At 41.0% G+C, this 18,946-nt stretch overlaps 1 protein-coding gene across 6 annotated transcripts; it reads left to right on the top strand.

Annotated features, from left to right (window-relative positions):
• The first annotated feature begins 3,946 nt into the window (after positions 1 to 3,946).
• Positions 3,947 to 18,352, top strand: IRAK1BP1 (interleukin 1 receptor associated kinase 1 binding protein 1). Of its 6 annotated transcripts, none has more exons than XM_089332994.1 (4): positions 3,947 to 4,033; positions 13,243 to 13,308; positions 17,416 to 17,546; positions 17,655 to 18,352. In XM_089332994.1, the coding sequence occupies exons 2-4, from the start codon at positions 13,297 to 13,299 to the stop codon at positions 17,923 to 17,925; spliced, it is 414 nt and encodes a 137-aa protein (XP_089189120.1). In that variant the 5' UTR covers positions 3,947 to 4,033; positions 13,243 to 13,296; the 3' UTR covers positions 17,926 to 18,352. The 6 variants fall into 6 exon arrangements, 4 of the variants coding, with proteins under 4 accessions (XP_089189120.1, XP_089189119.1, XP_089189121.1 ...); XM_089332993.1 differs by lacking the exon at positions 3,947 to 4,033 and adding an exon at positions 5,805 to 6,651; XM_002714542.6 differs by lacking the exon at positions 3,947 to 4,033 and adding an exon at positions 6,044 to 6,455.
• The last annotated feature ends 594 nt before the right edge of the window (positions 18,353 to 18,946 follow it).

Below are 18,946 nucleotides of genomic sequence, written 5' to 3'. Positions count from 1 at the left end.
TGCATCACGTGATATTACTGATCACATTTCTGTTTTTGAAAACTTTACAAACTGTAAGACAGGTGCTAGGCACAACAAAGACACCATTTAGGATGCCTACACCCCATATCAGAGTGCCTGTTTCAGCTCTACTTCTGATTCTAGCTTCCTTAATTTTTACAAACTGTCATTCTAAACAGTGTAATCTTCCTCTTACCTTATTGAGCCTTATTTTCCATCTCCTTTGAGTTCTCCATTTACTAATAAATTTTCTAAAGTTAATTTAATGCAAAGTATAATAACAAGATCTAAAGTGATTCAGTACCTCTGGCATCTTTTGGAACAAGTCAAGGACATTAAGACACTGTAATCAAATGTAGGGAATATCATTCCTCCACTATCACTGTTTAGAGATTGTAGTTTGGGGCTGGTGCTGTGGCGCAGTGGGTTAAAGCCCTGGCCTGATGTGCCGGCATCCCATATGGGCGCCGGTTCGAGACCCGGCTGCTCCATTTCTGATCCAGCTCTCTGCTATTGCCTGGGAAAGCAGTAGAAGATGGCCCAAGTGCTTGGGTCTCTGCACCGAGGTGGGAGACCCGGAGGAGGCTCCTGGCTTCGGATCAGAGCAGCTCCAGCTGTTGCAGCCAATTGGTGAGTGAACCATCAGATGTAAGACCTCTCTTTCTCTGCCTCTCCTCTCTCTGTGTAACTCTGACTTTCAAATAATAAATAAATCTTAAAAAAAGAGAGAATGTAGTTTAACTTTTTAACTACTTGCACTTAAAGATCACATCAATTCAATGAGTAATTAATTTTTTAGTTTCTGAATGTACTTGATCAGTTTCTGTGATTATTGTTGTTTCTTCTATGTCATGCCTTCCTTCTGAATTTACTAACATTATGTAGGCATATGGTATGGAATACTTTAGTGAGAGTCTGGAGGTGGTAAACTCTTCAATCTGTATGTGTATGTGTCTAAAAATACTTTGCCCTCATTCTTAAGTTTCCCATGTACATAGTGTTGTCAATTTTTTTTTCCATCTCAACATTTGGTACATGTAATTCCATTCTCTTCTAATACTTGTGGTTTCTTATCCTTTGAGTTGTTCAGAATTTTGCATTATAAACTAGGTACTATCAGACACTCTAAATTATAGTCAGATAGCCTAGCAGAACTCTATCTGAAGAAGAAAACGTGGAGGGCATTGTGCTGCTGCAGGTTAAGCTGCCACTTGGAGCACTCACATCTTAATCCAGCTCCCTACTAATGTCTAGCAGATGATGATGGTTCAAGGACTGGAGTCTCCACCACCCAAGCGGGAGACTTGGATCGAGTTCTACGTTCCTGGCTAAACTTGGCTGTTGTAGCTATTTAGAAAGTGAACCAGCAGTTGGTATACTTCTCTGTATCTCTTACTGTCACTCTGCCTTCCAAATAAATAAAGATTTCAAAACAAATAAACTTTTTCTAAATAATACATCTGAGAACCCATGCATATGCAGGACCACAGGGCACAAGTGAGCTGTACAAGCAGGTAGCCCAGAGCTCCTGCCACCCATCAAGGTTGCATCAAAACATCTCCTCTTGGCTGGCGCCGCGGCTCAATAGGCTAATCCTCCGCCTTGCGCCGGCATACCGGGTTCTAGTCCCGGTCGGGGCACTGAATTCTGTCCTGGTTGCCCCTCTTCCAGTCCAGCTCTCTGCTGTGGCCTGGGAGTGCAGTGGAGGATGGCCCAAGTGCTTGGGCCCTGCACCCCATGGGAGACCAAGGTAAGTACCTGGCTCCGGGCTTCGGATCAGCGCTGTGCGCTGGCCACAGCAGCCATTGGAAGGTGAACCAACGGCAAAGGAAGACCTTTCTCTCTCTCTCTCACTGTCCACTCTGCCTGTCAAAAAAATAAATAAATAAAAAATAAAACAAACAAACAAAAATATCCTCCTAGTCAAAAGGGAAAACAGCTTTGTGGTAACAAGGACTTACAAAGTCCTTGAGTGACAATGGAAAGAGAGAAATATCCCAAAGCATGAATCTTTGAGTGGTGCACCTAGAGATCAACTTTGGGTGCCACCTTACATATTCCTTAAGACTAAAAGTATACAAATCAGCTTTGGATTCTCCTTTCTCCATCATCTATTCTTATCAGTCAAAACTCTTAGTTATAAAATAACATAAAACTTAATTAAGCTACTTATTTTAAAAAGGGGAGTTAAGATAAGGATACAAGGATATTTTATAAATCTCCAGGAAAAGAATGAGATCAGGCCTATGGAAAATTCTAGTAACAGAGATTGGAATTACATCTGGACTCTCTCCAACACATCTCTGTTCCTCTCTGAATGTACTTTTTCCTCTCATTTTCCCCCATTTCCTTCTTTTCTGTATACACAGACTTTTTCTGCTTCTCTGGTAGAAACAGCATACGAAAAAAAGCTAGTCTACTGTGGTGGAATGAGAAGGCCATGCCAAGGTGGCCAATGTGGCCACTGGCAAGCGAGTGTCAGTTACTCAGGAATGGCTTTGAAACCCACCTGGCAACAAAGCCTGCCTGACAACAGGCTGTGATTGGTTGGGGCATAGACCGCCCCTTGACCACATTGGCTGGTCTTGGCTATATAAGATGTTGTTCCAACTGTAATAAATGAGTCTGCGGGCTACTCGCCTCAAGCCTGCTTTCACCCGACTCCCGGGGTCTGTGTGGTGACTCCACGCCTCTTGCCCCCACCACGCTGCTCCTCTCAGAAACGAATCCACTGCAACACTGTTGAGAAATCAACGGCAACAGTCTACCTTACTCATGGTTTTATAAAAAGAGGTTTTTGAAACCTTCATGGAAAATGTGTATTACTTAAAAACTATGCATAGATTTCAAAAATGTTTGCACCAAAATCTTCTATTTCCATTTTCTACAAATGTCTTGAAGCACACAGGTAATGATCCAGGTACATAAGAAACTAAATTTCTGAAATTCTGTATGAAGATAGATTCTCATGTCAAATACCTAACTGGCCTAGTTTAACCAGGTGTCTGCTCTTGGTCCAATCAACTTGGTACAGTCGCCTTATTTAAAACAGTTTTCATGGGATCAGATTTGCCTGAGAACTGTGTCAATGTGAAATGAACAAACAGATGTACTTTATAATACTCACCCTCTCTCTCCCAGTTATTCCTGCTGAAAACCTTAAAAACTCTGTTATTTATTATACAATTCTGTCACCAAAAAGTAATCTATTCATCCTTCAAAATTACTCTTGATTCTATTCCTTCTCCATTCTCATTCTCTTTATTACTTTACCAGAATGAGAGTTCAAAAAAGGGGTATGTTATTAAGTTGGCATTTCTATTATTTTTATTTATTTGAAATGTATAGTTATAGAGGGAGACAGAAGCAGACACACACACAGAGAGAGAAAGAAAGAGAGAGAAAAAATATCTTCCACCCACTGGTTCATTCCCCCAGTGACTACAATGGCTAGGGCTGGGCCAACGCCAGGAGCCAGGCGCTTCATCTGGTCTCTCACATGGGTCCTGGGGCCCAAGTATTTCTTCCAGTGCTTTCCCAGGCACATTAGCAGGGAGCTGGTTTGGAAGTGAAGCAACCAGGACTCAAACCAGCACCCATACAGGATGCCCAGGACAAAGATGGCAGTTTTACTTCTATACCACAACACCAGCCCCAGTTGGCATCCTTTAACTGGCAATGAGAATAAACTTTTTTTTTTCATGTTAGACATTTTAGTATTGTTTTACTAGTCTGTCTGACGGACTGAATTGTGGTATGCCCCCAAAATCCATATGCCAAAGAGCTAACTCCAGTGTGAGTGGATTTGGAGGCAGGACCTTTAAACAGGTAAGTAAAGTTAAATGAAGACATCAAGATAGGGCTCTAAACTGAAAGAACTGGTTTCCTTGTAAGAGGAGGAAGGGGGGCGGTGTGCACAGAGGCGAGGCCATTTAAGAACACAGAAGGCAGGCTTCTGCAAGCCAAGGAAAGAAGCCTCAGAAGAAAACAAACTCGTTAATATCCTGATATTGAACTTCCAGTCTCCAAAACGGTAAGAAAGTAAATTTGTGTTGTTTAAACACTCAAGTTTGTGGTATTTTTGTTATGGTAGTCCTAGAACATTAGTAGTTTCTTTCTGTGTTCCTTATCTATTTTTTTTTTTTAATTTTTTGACAGGCAGAGTGGACAGTGAGAGAGAGAGACAGAAAGGTCTTCCTTTGCCGTTGGTTCACCCTCCAATGGCCGCTGCGGCCGGCGCACTGCGGCCGGCACACCGCGCTGATCCCATGGCAGGAGCCAGGTACTTATCCTGGTCTCCCATGGGGTGCAGGGCCCAAGCACTTGGGCCATCCTCCACTGCACTCCCTGGCCACAGCAGAGAGCTGGCCTGGAAGAGGGGCAACCGGGACAGAATCCGGCGCCCCGACCGGGACTAGAACCCGGTGTGCCGGCGCCGCAAGGCGGAGGATTAGCCTAGTGAGCCGTGGTGCCAGCTCTTATCTATTTTTGAGATGTCTGTTTCTTCTAGTAAAAGCTCTCTACAGAATACTCCCTCATAAATGTTATAAATATCTTTCCCAGTTTGTGTGCCCCCTTCATGAACTCTTTTGGTTTTGTTTTGCATTACACATTGACATTTTTAAAAATATAATCAAATTTTTCAAACTTTTCCTCTCTGGTTGCTGCACCTGAAATTATGCTTAAGAAATATCTTCCCATCCCCAGAATTATATCTATATTTATCTGTATTTTCTTCATCTTTTTTTCTTTTTGGTCTCACTCGAATGTTATCTTCATCCTATAAAATGCAGATCAATTTTTAATATAGCTAAACAATTATCCTTATATTATTTATTCAGTCATTTTCTCACTAATATGAAACCTTTTATCATATCCTATTTGCTTATGACATTCTTTCATACAATAATTCATTTTGAAGGCTGGATATTTCCACATTTACCATTAGAAAAAAATGAATTTTCCAGCAAATTTAAGAAACATTATTTTGGAAGTCTTGAATTGTAAAATTACTGGGGAAAGTTCTTATAATTTTTAAATTAAAATGAGGTCATGTAATTGTGTTTACCTAACAATAAACATAAACATAGGAATTTTCAGAATTATTTTAACCCCGTGATGCACCAAATTGCCTTGAAGGAGGCTATCACCTGATTTAGTAGAAGTATCACACGAATCACAAAGGAGAAAAACAGGAGGGAAGAAACGCACGAGGATTCTCAATTGGCTTTTTCTCTTTCAAGAGAATGAGTAGTTTTTACCTTTTTTTAAATATACATATAAAGTCTCTATTCCTCCTCAATTCTTCTGATAAAATTTAGGTAGTAATGCGGCGGGTGAGGGGTAGCCGAGGAGGGGCTCTTCTTTTTTTTTTTTTTTCCACCAAGATCACCGTTTATTATTGGAAGAGAACTCACCTAATGGGCGGAAGTCGGAGAGGGGCAGTTGAGGGTTCTATCAAAGAGGCTCTCTAAATAAAACGTACAGACAAGATTTAAGTCGTACAGGTCCAGCAAAATCAAATTGCGTATGCTCTGACCTCGCTGGAAACTGTCCTGTCCATGTTCAAGGCTAAAGAAAATTTGGGAGCCTTGAAAATTCATGCCACACTACACACACTGGGCACCTTTGAACAAGGCAGCAAAGGTGACAAACATTATCCGCATCGCTTTGCAGACCACAGAAACTGAGATTCCAGCATCAAAGACTGACCACGTACAGGAAAGTCAAGACAGACGCGGCGGGGGCCAATTACACAGGGCCGGAAGCCCGCATACGAAAGCAATCCCGCGGGCTTGGCCTCCCTTCTCGTCAACGCTCTCCGTGGTGCGGCGGGCGCAGGGCCGACCCCGAAGCTGTGCGTCGAAGGGCGGGCGGGGCTCACTGAGAGGTAGGCCACGAAGTCCGCTAACATTTTTTTATGGCCACGAGGAAAAACCTATCAAATCACCCTAACGACGCCCTCGGCTGAAGCCTGCTAGAGAAATTGCACTTCCACACCGCGTCCTTCGAGCCGTCAATAAACTCTCCCGCCTCTGAGTCGGTCCCGGCAACCTTTGCGCCGTGCACAGCCACGCCCGGGCGCGCCTGAGCCCCTTCGGCCGCCGTCAGTCTGGTGTTGCTATGGAAACCGCGCTCCCACGGCCATGTCGCTACAACAGGCTCCTCCGTCGCGCGTGTTCGTAGAATTGGTTCCTTGGGCGGACCGGGGCCGGGAGAATGTGGTCTCAGGAGAAACACTGCCCGGAGTCCGCCGCCCCCTCTCCTCTACACAGACCCAAACCGCCACCCGCGAGGTGCACGTAAGTGGCACCGCAGAGGTATCTGCGGGCCCAGACCGGGCGCAAGTGGCGGTACGAGTGAGCAGCACCAAGGAGGCTGCGGCGGAAGCCAAGAAGAGCGTTTGCCGACGCCTGGACTACATCACGCAGAGCCTTCAGCAGCGGGGTCTGCAGGTGAGCGCGCAGCCCTGGCGCCACTTGCTGTCGGACGGACGGCACACGGGGACCCTCAGATGCCGGGCCCAGGAGCCCTGGGGCGAGGATTACCGGGCTGAGGTTTCTGAGTGTTTAGGACGCCCTTGTCGCCGGGTATCCCAGGACGCATCCTTCCGTAGATAAAGCAATGGAAAAATCAAAGAATGCCAAGTGGGTAGGTTTTTTATTGGGAAGTATTTGCTGCAACGGTTTTGTTTTTAATTTTGAAATTATGAAAAGTTAAACGAGAAATGTTAGATGTGAACACCTGCCATGATAGGGTGCTGAACGCTAAACATATTTGATTTATTCCACACCGAGCAATTGGCAAGGAAAGAGCATAGTTTCCTTCCTCCTAACCATGAAAACTTTACCTGGAGTGGTTCTTCAGTGAGTTTTACAGACAGTAACATTGGGGTAAGGCTGTTAACTTTAAAAATTTAGCCTACGTATTGAAGATGTCACACATATGAAATACTTCTACTTACCAGAAATGTGCATGTTGTCAAACACCGCTAAACATCTCAACTTAAGCATGCTTCTAAGGAAGGAAAAAAAATGAACTAGCACACAGTAACCTTACTGTGCATTTTTAATAGCCCCATTTTCCAAATTTAAATAGGTTAAGTAATACTCTGAACTTTAGGGCAGTATTTGAACTCATGTGTTTCTGAAAACACACACTAGATTAGATCACTTTCAAATGTACTAGGCTCCAGATAATTAGAATAAAAGGAAGTTAGAAACCACAGAGGCCAGCTACCTGTTTCCTCACTTTACAGAGTAGGACCTTCCAGGGACACACTTGTGGCTCATCCAGGTGACACTGAGTTGGTAAAAGTGCACATTCTCCCTTCCAGTCTATTGGTAGAGATTTCAGATCCCGAAAAGCAAGTCTATATCTGGAAACATAAGTGTTTTTAAAAAAGTCATTTGGAAAAAAATTTGCATGAAATGATTTTACAATTTGAATTCAACTGCTAATTATAAATAACATGAATAAAGTATATTTAATATGAAGAAAAATACTTCCTGCAAAAACTGCTGCCAGGACACCACAATCCTGTTTGAATAATATAATTAATTCTTAAGTCATTTACAGAAAATGTAAACTAAGCTTATTTGGCTCTGAATTCTAGTAAGTAAGCCAAAATAAATTATTAAATTCAGCTCAGAGTGATTACATTAAGATTCAGTATTCTTTGTGAGACATAGAAGGACCAGTTATTTCTTCTAATCGAAGAAAGCAGTCATGTAGATTGAATAATACAAAATATAATTTATATTTTCAGGATAAATTTTGGGTCTTCACAAAGTCCTTTTCATGTTCAACTTTGCAGTCTTGGCATTGGAAGGTTTATAAACATCCATCCTCTGCTTAAAGGGCTCCTTATAATCCAAACTCTTTTGCTTAATAGATGAAACCGAACTCTTTATCCCCAATTCCTGTCATTTCTCTCCCCTCTTTGACAAGCTGACTTCTTTTTTTTTTCTTCAAAGAACCAACCCAAAGCTCACCTCCTTGACGATCCTTTCCTAACACTAATCTCTGCCAAGTGACATTTCATTCCCTTAACACCCTGTATTATAATTCTTGATTTACTTGTCTTCCATATTCTAAACCTCTCCAGAGCAGAAACCATTTGTCTTTCTTTTGCATTCATGGATATGTTCCATATATGTCATATAATGTATATTCAGAAAAAATGGGTTTGAATGAATAAAAGAAAAAAGGAATGAAAAACTACATACATAAATAATTATTTCAGCTATATTGTGGATCATAGAATTATGAGCTTATGTGAATAGATAACCCTCATTTTTGGGGTTGGCTTCAAATGTGTTCAAATTCTAAGTATTATTTACTCATTCAACCAACAAACATTTATTAAGTATTCCCTATCACTGTTCATGTTGAAATAACACTTAACATAACTTTGTCAGTCTGTTTGCACTGCTGTATTGAAATGCCACAGATTGGGTAGCATATAAACAACAGAAAGTTATTTCTCATAGTCCTGGCGACTGGGAAGTCCAAAATCAAGGCACCAGCAGATTTCATGTCAGCTGAGGTCCCATCCCCTTGGGCATAGATGGCTCCTTCTCTCTGTGTCTTCATGTAGTGAAAGGAGAAGGCAGTTCCCTGGGGCCTTTTTCATGTCTCATTCCTTATTCCATTCACGAAGGTCCCGCCGTCAAAGACTACCTCCTAATACCATCACATTGGTGATTAGACTTCAGCGTATGAATTTTGGGAGCACACATTCAAACCATAGCAATATGTAATTACTTAGTCTTCTATTTATATGCCCCCCATAAGCTTTAAGTTCTAGTATTGGCCAGTATTTCTCAACATACTGAAAATTGTATTTAAAAAAATATGTAATTAATGCCTTAGGTTTGCTGGGCACTAGCAGTACAGAATGAGTAAAACTCAGGCGCTCTACTGAGGGAGTCTCATGATAGGGACAGACTAATCTATATGGTAACTGCTGTGATGAAAATGTGTACATGATACAGTACAGTAGCATAAAATAAAAAGTAATGATCTTTTTATTTGAGGAATTCCAGAAGGATTCCATATCAAATTTTAAACAATGCTGAAAGGAAAGCATTCAGTTCCACATTAGATATCTCTCTCTCTCCCCTCTCCCCCCCCCGCCTTTGTTGCTCTGCCTTTCAAATAAATAAATGAATAAAATGAATTTTTTAAATAGTTGCGATTTTATTCTAATAGCTATAATTACCATCCTTGTCAAAATGAAAACCAAAAACAAGTATCCAAAAACAGTTACTAATAGTATACTGAAAGCAGTAAGAGGTTCCATGACACTAAATAAAATAGTTCTGAGGTTGTCACCAAGATAAATTTAACAGCCCTCCCCATCCTCGAATGACCACGTGAGTACAAGGCTGTGGAATGCAGGGTGACTCAAAGACAGGTGAGCCACAGGGATCTCTATTATGATTGTGCAGAATGGATTGCGGTTGGTTTTGTCACTGGCTTTCATGTTCCCAAAGGGAGCAGCCAATCTAATAGACCAACACTTAGGTGGTTACCACAAAACCTGCACTAGGCAGTCTTGCTGCTGTGTTCAAGTATTCTCCTCTTGTATTTTTAACTATTTTTCTTAAATGCACTGAATTCATTTTAAAAACCAACAACCATCAAATGGATCTTCCTCATGAGCATGCCCAGCTCTTAATTTAACACTTGGAGGCCTGGTGTCAATGCACCTAAGTCCCTTCTCAGGACTAAACAGTGCATTGGTTTTCTTTTTGAAATTAAAGAAAAAAAGCTGAGTAATATTGCATAGGGTACCAGAAACTGTCTTTGTTGAAACAGAACTATTTACATTAAATAAATACCTGGCAGCAGGCTGCATCTGCACAGGGACAGCATGGAGACTGTCATGGAGACTGCTTCTGACACTCAGGACCACCAACTCACACATTTGCCACATGCAAGGAAAGTGGAGGGCAGAGAGGAAGAAGTGGAGGTATTCTCATTCACTTCTGGCCCTGAAGCTGATTGGACAGCCAGTGCAGTCCATCATGGAGCCCAACCCTGTGGGGAGCAATCCGGACTAGACTAAGTTACTCGAATTAAGACTTATTCTATGCATCTGCTCTCCCACAATGTGGCGTTGGGAGAGAAGTAAACAGCTTCCGCACAGCTGCCTCCAGTTCAACTAATAAACTGTAGGACTTGCTCCTGATTGGAGGAGAGCAGCGTACTCGGCGTGTGGGCAGCCGAGTTAGGATTGGCGGAGGAGGACTATAAAGGAGGAGAGAGACGGCATGCACCAGGAACATCTATGGGGAACATCTAAGGGAACCCGTGCAGCCCCCGAGAAAGCCGGCCGGCGGTGTGCCGCTCCCCTGCGGAAGTGGGGAATGTGGCCAGGGGGAACTGCCCTTCCACGGAGGTGGAAGGGATAGTAGCCAACCCGGGAAGAACCAGCAGCAAACCCGGGGAGGGCCGAGCAGACGAAAGAACAGCGCAGGGTCCTGTGTCGTTCCTCCACGAAGAGGGGGAGCGACATAATGGTGCCGTGACTCGGATATGAAGCCTAGGCAGGGTTCTGTGTCGTTCCTCCACGAAGAGGGGGAGCGACACAACCCCACTGGTGACAAAGGTGGGGGGGAAGGTTCCAATTCCTAAGGGAGTGTAGCACTAGCTGATCTGTGATTTCAATGCATTCATGGTACTTGGGAAGTCCTGCTTGTTGGCAGACGGACACCAGGAGGACCACATCTCACAGCTCATCCTCAGCCAGCATCCTCATGAGTTCCTCCTGTGCCTCATTCACATGCTATCATTTCTGTCCATTGTAAAAATCAATCTCAGGTATTTTGGAAGTAGTGTTGCCATAGCTGCTGAATTTTGTCCTGACTACTCAGTAAAGATGATGTTCTTTTTTTTTTTTTTTAAGATTTATTCATTTATTTGAAAGGCAGAGTTACAGAGAGCAGGGAGAGAGAGAGAGAATGATAGTCCATCTTCTGGTTCATCCCACAGATGGCCACAAAGGCCAGGGGTGGACTAGGCAGGAGCCAGGAGCCTCATGCAAGTCTCCCACATAGGTGGCATTTTCTGCTGCTCTTCCCAGGCCATTAGCAGGAGACTAGATAGGAAGTGGAGCAGCTGGTACTTGAACCGGCACCCATATGGAATCCCAGCATCACAAGCAGTGGCTTTACCCACTAGGCCACAATGCCAGCGCCAGAAGCTGATATTCTTGTATTCAGCAGTCTCCACATTGAAACCTGTGGTGGCAATGGTGTCATGATTTCACCAAGCTTCAGCTTCCACAGAATAATCATCTTCCTTGCAGCACCCAGGCCTGCCAGCAGGATGTACATTTCCTTTTTGCCAAAATGGCCCTTGAAGAGGTTTGCAAAGATAGTCCCCATACTGTGGACAGTAGAAGCTACAGTAGCCACAAAGATCTGTGTGGCCACTGGTCAGATTCAGGCAGTGGTTGCATTCTCACAAGATGGCAGCTCTAAGTAAATATTGTTAAATATATATACAAATTTGCTTGTTTGCAAGGATGAGAGTAGCAGACAAGTTCATTTCACTTTTTTTTTTTTTTTGAAGGGCAAGCATTTAGCCTAGTAGTTAAGATTCTCACATCCCATACTAGAATCCCTGTTTCCATATCTGACTCGGTTCCTGACTATAGCTTCCTACTAATACAAACCCTGGGAGGCACCTAACCCTAACTTCAGGCAGATGATATATTTCTAATTTTAAGGGAATAACCTGAGATTCATATCACTTAGGACCAGACATCTCAAAAATCATATAACTAGAAGAAAAATTAGAACTCTGCCTTCTTATCTCCTGAGGTAGAAATTTTCATATTCTGTTTGTTGATCCATTGATTACTTTAATGGTTTTCTCCAGTTAGAATTTAACTATCTCAAGGAATCTAAAAATTGTCTTTAAAGGTGATGGTCCGAATGATCGGGTTCCTGCCACCCATGTGGAAGACCTAGACTGAGTTTCTGGCTCCCAGCTTTGGCCCACAGCTTAGACTGTTACGGGAATTTGGAGAGTGAACCACAAGATGGGAGTGTGCACTCTTTCTAAGAAATATAAATAATAAACCCTTTTGAAAAGTAATTAAGAAATTTAACTTTTTCACAATTGTGCACCCTATATTTTCCCAGGGAATTAAAATATACTTGACCCAGTTCAATGTTTCAGGAAACATCTATGTTATAATAATATTTACAGCATCCACTTTTTTTTTTTTAATTTGCCAGGTAGAGTTATATACAGTGAGAGAGAGAGAGAAGAGAGAAAGGTCTTCCTTCCGTTGGTTCACCTCCCAAATGACCACCACTGCCGGCGCTGCACCGATCTGAAGCCAGGAGCCAGGTGCTTCTTCCTGGTCTCCCATGTTGGTGCAGGGGCCCAAGCACTTGGGCCATCCTCCACTGCACTCCCGGGCCACAGCAGAGAGCTGGACTGGAAGAGGAGCAGCTGGGACTAGAACCTGGCACCCATATGGGATGCCTGCGCCACTGGTGGAGGATTAACCAAGTGAGCCACGGCGCCGGCCCCTACAGCATCCACTTTTGCTGAATGCTTTCTTTATGCCAATACTTTAATAATTTTGTATGGTATACATGGTATTAACCAGATTTTATAGAAGTAGAAAATAAGGCTCAAAAAAACTGAGTGACTTTCTTTACCAGCTAATATAAAAATTACTATAAATGGGAGCCAGCACTCTGCCATAGTGGGGCTAAGCCTCTACTGCAGTGCAGGCATCACATTATGGGCATCGGTTCATGTCTCGACTGCTCCTCTTCTGATCCAGCTCTCTGCTCTGACCTGGTAAAGCAGTGGAAGGTGGCCCAAGTGCTTGACCCCTGCAGCCACATGGGAGGCCCAGAAGCTCCTGACTTCAGATCTGTTCAGCTCTAGCCATTTTGAATTCATCTGGGAAGTGAACCAGAGGATGGAAGACTTTCTCTCTGCCCTTTGCCTCTCATTGTAACTCTCTCAAATAAATAATCTTTTTTTAAAAATTACTATAATGAAGTGACTAGTGAAATTTAAGCAAATATTACAGGTTTCTCAGTTTATTTTAGGTAAATTTTCAGAAAATTCTAAAGCATCAAAGTCATTTTTTTAATACTGTGTATCTTCCTGATTTTAATAAGTTTGAATTTCTGATTCATGTTTAAGAGTGATTTCATTTATCAGCCAAAGATTTAGTAATCACACTTTTTGTACTTTTCGTTTCAGACAGAAAATGTAACTGTGACAAAGGATTTTAGAAGAGTAGAAAATGCTTTTCACATGGAAGCAGAGGTTTGTACTTTTCTTAACAAATAATTGGAAACAGCATGACTTTGTGAGGATAATTTATCATTTATTTATATTGTTGAACTGAAATGTATACAAATATATACAAGAAATGCATCTCATACTTGATAAAAGATCATGTTTCTCAAAATCATTTTTGATGTGATGTATTTGTGCGAGCTTTTAAATTTAACAAGATTTGTGAGAAAAAGTTTAGTGGAATAAAAATAGCAAAAGAAATTTTTTTAATATTTTGAAAATTTTTTTTTTGAGCTAAAGAGAGACCTGCAATCAACTGGTTAAAACCCTTATTACCCATAGCAGTTACGGCGAGGCTAGGGCTGGAGCCAAGAGCCAGCAGCCAGGGGTACAATCTAGGTTTCTTAGCAGAAAGCTAAGAGACAGAAATCAGACCCAGGCACATTGTTGTGCAGCAAATTACCCTGACCAGCATCAGAGTTAAACAGAGAGAGAAAGAGAGAGAAGGAGAGGCAAAGAAAGAGAGGTCTTCCATCTGCTGGTTTACTCCCCAATTAGCTACAATGGCCAGAGCTGGGCTGAGCCAAAGCCAGGAGCTTCTTCCAGGTCTCCCACATGGGTAAGGGCCCAAAGACTTGGGCCATCTTCTACTTCTTTCCCAGGCCATAGCAGAGAGCTGGATCAGAAGTGGAGCAGCCATGTCTCGAACCGGCACCCATATGGGATGCTGGCACTGCAGGCAGCGGCTTTACCTGCTATGCCACAGCACCAGGCCCCAGCAAAAGGAATTTTTTAATGAAATAAAAATAGCATGAGAGAAATACTTTATTGCCATGTGAATAAAATTTTGATACTATTGATACTATTGCCTAGAGAGCGGGAAACACTACAAGAGGGAAATTTCCTCTCTGATACAAAAGTAAATGAATATGGGCCAGCATTGTAGTGCATCAGATTAAGCCATCTTCAATGCTGGCATCCCACATGGATTCCAACTCAAATCCCACTGCTCTGCTTCCATCCAGCTCCCTGCTAATGCACCTGGAAAATCAACAGAAGGTGGCCCAAGTGCTTGAGTTCTTGCACCCATGTTGGAGACTTGGATGGAATTTCAGGCTCCTGGCTTTAGCCAAATGAGCCGTCTGGTACACTCAGCAGATGAAGACCTCTTTCTCCCCACCCCCCGCCCCTGTAACTCTGTCTTTCAAATAAATAAATAAATCTTAATAATCAGTACTATAAAACAAATCCCCAAAATTTAAAAGTATTAAAATCATACAAATTTGACTATTTATCCACAGGGGAATTAAATTGTAAGCAATAACAAAAAGATCTTAAGGGGCTGGTGCTGTGGCGCAGCGGGTTAACGCCTTGGCCTGAAGCACTGGCATCCCATTTGGGCACTGGTTTGAGACCTAGCTGCTCCACTTCCGATCCAGCTCTCTGCTATGGCCTGGGAAAGCAGTAAGAAGATAGCCCAAGTCCTTGGGCCCCTGCACCAGCATGGGAGACCCAGAAGAAGCTCCTGCCTCCTGGCTTCGGATTGGCGCAGTTCCGGCCATTGCGGCACGAACCATCAGATAGAAGACCTCTCTCTCTCTGCTTCTCCTCTGTGTAGCTCTGACTTTCAAATAAATAAATAAATCTTAAAAAAAAAAAAAAAAAGATCTTAAGATCTGCTATTTGGAATTTAAATAACATACATTTCAATAACCCATGGGTCAAAAAGAAATTGAAAGAGAAATAAGAAAATATATAAATTTAAGGAAGAAATCATGCCAATCCTACACAGACTTTTCCAGAAACTTGACAAGGAAGAAATACTTTCCAACTCGATTCTTTAGAACTAAGGGATAGCAAAACCAGCAAAGAAAACTAAAGACTAGTATCCATCATAAACATGTTTTTGTTTGTTTTAGAGAAAGAGAGAGAGAGAGAGAGGTCTTCCATCCGATGGTTCACTCCCCAATTAGCCACAACAGGCGGAACGGCCACAAATGGCCTCAACGGCCGAAGCTGTCCAATACAAAGCCAGGAGCCAGGAGCTTCTTCCAGGTCTCCCATGAAGGTGCAGGGGCCCAAGGACTTGGGCCATCTTCTGCTTTCCCAGGCCATAACAGAGAGCTGGATCGGAAGTAGTGCAGCCAGGACTAGAACTGGTGCCCAAGTGGGATGCCAGTGTTTCAGGCCAGGGCGTTAACCCGCTGCGCCACAGTGCCGCCTCCCAGAAACAAAGTTTTAAAAAATGAAATCCAACAATATTTGTGCATGTGTTCGTGTTTGTGTGTGTTTGAGGTAATACATAATGATCAAGTGTGGCTTACCCCAGAAATGAAATGCTAGTTTACCTTTGAAAATCAATGAGTCTAATTAAGGAACAAACCGTGTGCAACAGTTTTGGTGAATCCCACATCTGTTACGCTAAGTGAAAGGAGTAAATCTCCAGGCCTGCACTGTGGCACTGCCTGCAATGCCAGCATCCCATATTAGTGCAGATTCAACTACTAGCTGAGCTGTTCCACTTCCCATCTAGTTCCCAGCTAAAGCACCTGGGAAAGCAGCAGATCAGCATACATACCTTGTACTTCCATTTATATGACATTCTGAAAAGACAAATCTGTAACAACAGAGAACAGATCAGTGATTGCCTGCATCTTACAGTTGAGGAAGGAACTGATAATAAGGGATTAGTTGAGGGTGGTAGAACAGGTATAAATATCTGTCATGGTGATTACAAAGCTTTAAATGTTTTTTCAGAATTAGTGGAATTTTTCTCTCCTCCCCCAAAATGTGGAATATATGCAGTGTATGTAAAGTAAGAAATTAATTTAAATTAACATGAAGTGATAATTTTTAATCTGAGTGGCTCCTTTATACTACTAGTTCTATATTTGTATATGTTTGAAATTTTATATAAAAAGTAATTTTAAAAGTTAAAAAACTAATAGCAGAAGAGGTCCACAAGGATCATAGAAGTCTAAATTTTACATGTTAAGGAATAAAAGAGAGGAGGATAAAGTAGAAACTATGGAAAGCAAAACAAAGATTGGTCAAAGAAATACCATGAAAATAGTCTGTTGGAAGCCAAAGACTCGGGAATTTGTAATTCAATATAGACAAGAATCAAGTGTGAGCAGTGTAAAAGAATAAATAGGAAGCAGGAGAACGGATAAGGATATCAAAGGCAATTTCATAAACTTTCTTAGAATGTAAATATAAATGCAGATAAGAGATAAGAAAAGTAACAGTAATGAAATGGAAGCAGGATGGACTGTTCTGTCAGAAATTAGTCTTTGAAAGTCTACTGGATTAATTGAAAATACAGACTGGTTCACTGTAAAAACAATTAGAACATTTTGGAGTACCCCAGTATTTTGCAGTTTAAAGTAATGAACTGAATCTTCACTACCTTGCCCTGTTGCTCTGATACTGAAACAAGATAAAACATTAGTCTTGAATGTATAACGTTTATGATAAAAGGCAACTATTGTGCATTGTGTGAAATGAGGTCATCTCACCTTTCTATTTTTGGTCTTACTCTCTAGTACTTGTACTTTTTTGTTTTATTTATTGAGTTTGTATAAGTGTTCTTAGAAAGAAAAGGTTTTGTTCTCTTCCATAAAAAGTTTAAAGACTATGCTTTTAAAGTGTTGCTGGATTTGAGGACTGCTTCCACATATTTAAAGGCAGAGAACACAGTGAAATAGATTAATTTCCACATGCTGATCTTAAATTAACTATTGGAAGAAGAAATATACCTTAATGACGGCAGTGAATTATGACATAATTACTGCAATCAGAAGTTCATGGCATAGATTAGATTAAAGGTTCATAAGAAATTTATCAAGGTTAGAATTTAGCCAAATAATAAAGCTGAAGCCACAGCCCTCCAATTTCACAAAAAAACTCTGGCTTAAAATGAATTTTTAAATATTCAAGTCAATATTTAAGCAAAATTCATCAGCAAAAATCTTAGCTCTAATAAAGTAATTTGGTTGTAAATATCAACTGATTTTTTTCTTATATGTTCCACATTATAAAATAACTTTGTAATCTGGCTTTTCTTTTTTATATCATATTTAGAGAAAATTTTGAATCTGACAGGAAAATAATATCAAGCATTCTCATTTACAGGTCTGCATTACATTTACTGAATTTGGAAAAATGCAAAATATCTGTAACTTTCTTGTTGAAAAGCTAGATAGCTCTGTTGTCATTAGCCCACCGCAGTTTTATCATACTCCAGGTTCTGTTGAGAATCTTCGGTAAGTTTAAGCACTTGTTTAAATAAATTATCAACTTGTTAAATAAAATCATTCATTGCTACATTCTTTGAATGTCATATTGATAACCTTTGCATTTTCATTCCTAAGGCGGCAAGCCTGTCTTGTTGCTGTTGAGAATGCATGGCGTAAAGCTCAAGAAGTCTGTGACCTTGTTGGCCAAACCCTAGGAAAACCTTTACTAATCAAAGAAGAAGAAACAAAAGAATGGGAAGGCCAGGTAGATGACCGCCAGTCATCTGGACTCTCAAATTCACTCACAATACAACAAAAAATCAAAAATGCAACAATGCATGCTGCTTCGAAAGTTTTTGTAACTTTTGAGGTAAAGGGGAAAGAGAGGAAAAGAAAGTATCTCTGAAATTCCAATCAAAATATATTGTGTTTGTATTTCTTACCTATTTTTATACTTTATATAATGTTTTCTTTTATCCTGAATATGTAACTATTACATAATAGATAAACTTTGTCCAAAATATAGTCCACTCTTGAATATAATCCCACAGAATATTTACGTTAACTTTCCATTTCCAAAAATGTACTCTAAGAAATATTCTTGAGAATAAATATATTAGGTGCACACTTGTGTACTGGCAATTCATACAAGTGCATGTGTGAGTAATAGTTCTACAGGGAGAAATATTGAAACATTTATTTCATAATTCTGAGTTTTAAGCTAATATTTTACAGCCATGGTTTAACAAGTTAAAGTCTAAAAATTGTAAGACAAAAGTGTTCATAAATGAAAGGGAATTTTATTTTCCATTAAATTTTTTAAGTTCATCCTATTCAGTCTTGGATTTTATTTTACCCTACTTATAAACTAATATGTTAACCTATTATGTTTTCATGGATGATGAGGGAAAACAGGAAACTCCTGCAATAGAAACAAAGAACTGTTATTCATGACACAGCAAGGAGCAGTAACATCAGCATATTTTCATTGGTTCTCCTCATCCCAAGTTCCAGGAAGGCAATGCAATATGGCCATATACAGCATAACTACACATACAAGGGGGTTTTCATTATAACTGAGGAATACTGATCAGGCTTGGAGGACTCCCTGCTTTTTATCATGAAGAGAATTAACCTGTTCTTTGTCCTGGAGGGAGATACTGCCTTGTCCCTCAAGGATGCTCACTACAAACTCAATCTTAGAAATGGCCAAGGCAAAGAGCAGTCAGTCTTGCCTTCTTGGCATATCCAGCAAGATGTGTAGAAGAATGAGATCCATTAAAGACTACCTCTTCCCACACCCAATGGTTTTCTTAATAGGTGCAGAGACCATTTTATTAAGATATGGAACACTGACTCTTAACTAACAACTTTGCAACATTAATAGAATGATAATGTATAACTTTTAAGAAAAGGTATTCTAGGAA

This window comes from Oryctolagus cuniculus, chromosome 5, assembly GCF_051225735.1.
Source record: "Oryctolagus cuniculus isolate XC-2025 breed Fujian yellow rabbit chromosome 5, ASM5122573v1, whole genome shotgun sequence".
Lineage (NCBI taxonomy): Eukaryota > Metazoa > Chordata > Mammalia > Lagomorpha > Leporidae > Oryctolagus > Oryctolagus cuniculus.
The sequence above is the reverse complement of the archived record's forward strand: the minus strand, read 5'-3'. Positions and strand labels throughout refer to the sequence as shown.